The sequence below is a fragment of the Geospiza fortis genome, unplaced genomic scaffold, assembly GCF_000277835.1.
Source record: "Geospiza fortis unplaced genomic scaffold, GeoFor_1.0 scaffold599, whole genome shotgun sequence".
Taxonomy (NCBI): domain Eukaryota; kingdom Metazoa; phylum Chordata; class Aves; order Passeriformes; family Thraupidae; genus Geospiza; species Geospiza fortis.
Genome location: NW_005054605.1, coordinates 118,410 through 118,757, shown reverse-complemented (window position 1 = coordinate 118,757; position 348 = coordinate 118,410). Strand labels below are relative to the sequence as shown.

The window sequence follows — 348 nt, the reverse complement described above, 5'->3', positions numbered from 1 at the left end:
CCAACCACCAGAGCCCTGTGCCCCATGCCAGAGCCCTGTGCCCCATGCCATAGCAGTGTGCCCCCCCTGCTCCGCGTGTGCCCCCTCCAGGTTGGATTTTGAGGGCCTGGAAGGCGCTGAGGACGGTGCCCTGGAGAAGCTGCGCTCCTGGAGCAGGTCCATCGAGGATCTGCAGCACCCCAGTGCCCTGCCCGCCCCCTTCAGCAGCAGCCTAGCACGCTCTGCCCGCCAGACCGCCCTACGGTACGTGCCCGGGGGGATGTCCCGCTCTGGGGCACGTCCTACCATGGGGGTACGGCCTGCTGCAGGGCTCTGGCTGCTTGCTGAGCGCTGTGCCAGTGTGCCATG

General features: G+C 68.4%; 1 protein-coding gene across 1 annotated transcript in view; it reads left to right on the top strand.

Annotated features, from left to right (window-relative positions):
* Positions 1–348, top strand: part of FMNL3 (formin like 3) — a 15,411-nt gene that overhangs the window by 2,810 nt on the left and 12,253 nt on the right. The window contains exon 4 of the mRNA XM_031064559.1: positions 32–243. Within this exon, the coding sequence (XP_030920419.1) occupies positions 32–243 (212 nt within the window). The remainder of the gene's footprint in view (positions 1–31; positions 244–348) is intronic.